Here is a 3,114-nt window from a genome sequence, read left to right as displayed (position 1 = left end):
TAATATTCTTTTTAATTAATTTTAAATTTGTATTGTCTTGTATGTATTTTAAATAGATTGTCAGCCGCCCTGAGTCCTACGGGAGAAGGGCGGGATATAAATTCAAATATAAAAAAAAATAAAAAAAATAAAAGAAGCACTGCTAAAGTACTTTGATTGTCTTGTTGAGATCCCTGGAAAATGTGCAGAGAAGAGCAGCAAAGAGTTCTGGAGGCTAAATTGTATGGTGAACGGTTGAGGGAGATCACTACGTCTAGCTTATCGAAGATGAAAAGGATTAAGGGGGGGCCATGATAGTACTTGAGGGGCTGTCACAGAGGAGGAGGTTGACTTCATCTCCAACGCACCTGGAGGACGGGACAAGAAGTAATGGGTGGGAGATCCATCCTAGAAGTAAGGAGAAATCTCCTGACAGAACAATTAATCACTGGAATGACTTGCCTCTGGAAGTTGTGGATGCTCCATCGCTGGTGGTTTTAAGAGAAGACTGGACAGCCATTTGTCCAAAATGGTTAGGGTCTCCTGCTTGAGCAGGGAGATGAACTGGAACGGTGGTCTCCAACCTTTCCAGCTCCATGGACCAGCAGTGGCCAGAGGGGGATGGTTTTGTGTGCTCGTCCGCTGCTTGCGCAGCCCAGTTCCCGATGGGCCATGGGCCAGTACCATGGGGGATTGGAGAGCCCTGAACTAGAAGATCTCCCAGGTCTCTTCCAACTCTGTTATTCTATGTCCTAAACAAATCAGTTTATTTCAATAGAAAACGGCTCCAGGTCCAAAGTGTACTTTTCCAGTGTCTTTTCCTATCAGGAACATAATCTAGGCCAGCGGTTCTCAACCTATGGGTCGCGACCCCATTTGGGGTCGATCGACCATTTCACAGGGGTCGCCAAGCAAGGCTGTCCGCCATTTTTTTCCCCTTTTCCGGCGGGTGCCTTACCTCCCTTGAACTGGGCCAGCTGGTGGTCGGCCTGCTCCGTCTCTGCCACTTGCCAGCTACGCCTCGGCCGGCGCAGGGGGCGGAACCACGCATGTGCGGCGCTCCCGGGCAGGGAAAGTCCTCGATTTACGACCGGTTGGGTAGTCCTCGACTTACGACCGGTTTAGTCCTCGACTTACGACCGGTTTAGTCCTCGACTTACGACCGATTGGGGGTCGTGGCATTAAAAAGGTTGAGAACCACTGATCTAGGCAAATGGAAGACGGGAAAGGAGGACAAACGAAAATGTCCTCCAGTCGGTGATAGTGAAACAGGAGAATGTACAATAAAAATCCAGCCATCTTGTTTGGAGAAACAGTCATGTACAGCTGATGCTTCTGCCTGCTTCCCAAGTTGTGCCAGTGTCTTCTCTCTTGCAGTGACATGAAGCCAGGAGACAATTCTGACAACTTCCAAACAAGAGACCGTTTGGAAATGGAGACTTAAGAATTCAGTAGAGATACGGGAAAATCCGGTAAGGGACACGCCGGCAATATTCGTGCCACGCTAGCCCGTACTTCCTCAGGCACTGGTGCTCGTCCCGGGCATCCCGATGAGCCAGCAGCAAGGTGAAATAGATAATATAAAAATAGGGCAAGATGTGAGTGAATCCTGCAACGAAACCGAAAGGAAGGCCAGCTTAGATTGCTGCAGAGAGACAAATCCGGAGCCTCTCCTAGGTGGCTGCCACTTACCGCAGGGCAAAGACCACGCAAAAGCCATGATCAGGTCTCCTAAATAGTTGGGGTGTCGCACAAAACCCCACCAGCCAGAGACCAGGAGGCGGCGACCGGTTGCCGTAGGGATTGTCCGGAGCCCTGGGGGAAAAAAGAGAGTGATAGAGGGTCTTCTGTTTGAGGGGGTTGGACTACTAGAACAGGGCTTTTCAACCAGTGGTACGGGTACCACCTGGGGTACATTGGCACCTGGCAGGTGGTACGCGGCCCTCCTAGAAAAGTGGTAGTGGGGGAGGGGAATGAGCTGAACCGGTGGCAGCACCGCACAAGCCTGAGCGAGAGACGGCTGGAGCTGCAGGGCTGTCAGGGCTCAGCGGAAGCCCCAGGACCAGCGCCAGGCTCCAGCTGGAAAGCAGCGCTGATCCTGGTGCTTCTGCTGAGCCCAGAAGAAGCGCCGATCAGCTGGAGTGTTGCAGCCTCTCCAAGGTCTTGTGATTTACATTCAGATGCTTGGCAACCGATTCATATTTATGACAGTCACAGTGACCCAGGTTCATGTGAAGTGACCAAAACCTGCTGCAACCACCCAGCAGACTGGGGGGGGGGGGAATAAAAACCAAACACCCCCCCACCCCACCCCCGCTGCCAATCCTCAGCAGAAATGCTCACAACAATGGAAACCTCGGACAGGAGGAAGAGCGCTGCCAGGTGGGCAGGCAAGTGTCTTGCTCAGCTGTGGCTTGGGGGGCACTTTTTTCAATGCCATTGTAACTTCAAACAATCACTAAGCTAACTGTTGTAAGTCGAGGACTACCTGTACTTTATCACTTTTTTCCTTTTTTTTTTTTTTGGTCATCATGTTTTTGACCCCTTGCTAGGCGACTGGTGGTACTCGGATATTGCCATATCCTAAAAGTGGTACAATGGGTGAAAAGGTTGAGAAGCCCTGTACTAAAAGATCTGACTCTATTATTCTGTTAACTAATCAGTGGAACAGCTTCCCTACAGAAGTTGTGAGTAAAGCAATGTGAAGCGGGATATAAGTCTAAACATTATGGCTATTGCTATCTTAATCACCTAGGATAAAAGGAAGCAAACCCACCATGTTGTGTGAATGTGCCTGCCAGATTTTGGTTAAGTCGATCTTATGGACCCCCCCCCCCTACAAAGTGAAACTTGTGATGCTACAAACCAGTCACTCTGGGGTCAGCGGGATTCCGTCGGAAGGTGTTTTTCTGGGAATTGGCACCACGGAATATGGAATATCCCAGGCCTGCAAAATGAAAAAATGACAGTGAGATGATTTGTATTGAATCGTAGCATCGTAGAGTTGGAAGGGACCTTAGAGGGCATCCAGCCTAACTTTTCTCTCAGCACAGAGTCCATCAGATCAATGCTTCTCAACCTTAGCAACTTCTTGAAGTACGGACTTCCAGAATTCTCATCAATGGCCATGTTGAC

General features: G+C 49.7%; 1 protein-coding gene across 1 annotated transcript; it reads right to left on the bottom strand.

The window, feature by feature from the left end:
• Nucleotides 1–1,370: 1,370 nt before the first annotated feature.
• LOC107300860 (delta(14)-sterol reductase-like) lies at nucleotides 1,371–2,926 on the bottom strand (the record flags this gene model as incomplete). The annotated part of the gene is made up of 3 exons (XM_015830146.1): nucleotides 1,371–1,588; nucleotides 1,672–1,794; nucleotides 2,846–2,926. Coding segments are annotated over 3 exons (365 nt in total), but the record flags the coding sequence as incomplete, so codon positions are not given.
• Nucleotides 2,927–3,114: the final 188 nt, after the last annotated feature.

Source organism: Protobothrops mucrosquamatus, unplaced genomic scaffold (genome assembly GCF_001527695.2).
Source record: "Protobothrops mucrosquamatus isolate PMUCROS unplaced genomic scaffold, P.Mucros_1.0 scaffold8833, whole genome shotgun sequence".
In the NCBI taxonomy this organism is placed as follows: Eukaryota; Metazoa; Chordata; class Lepidosauria; order Squamata; family Viperidae; genus Protobothrops; species Protobothrops mucrosquamatus.
Note: the sequence above shows the minus strand (reverse complement) of the source record. Positions and strands in the feature narration are given on the sequence as shown.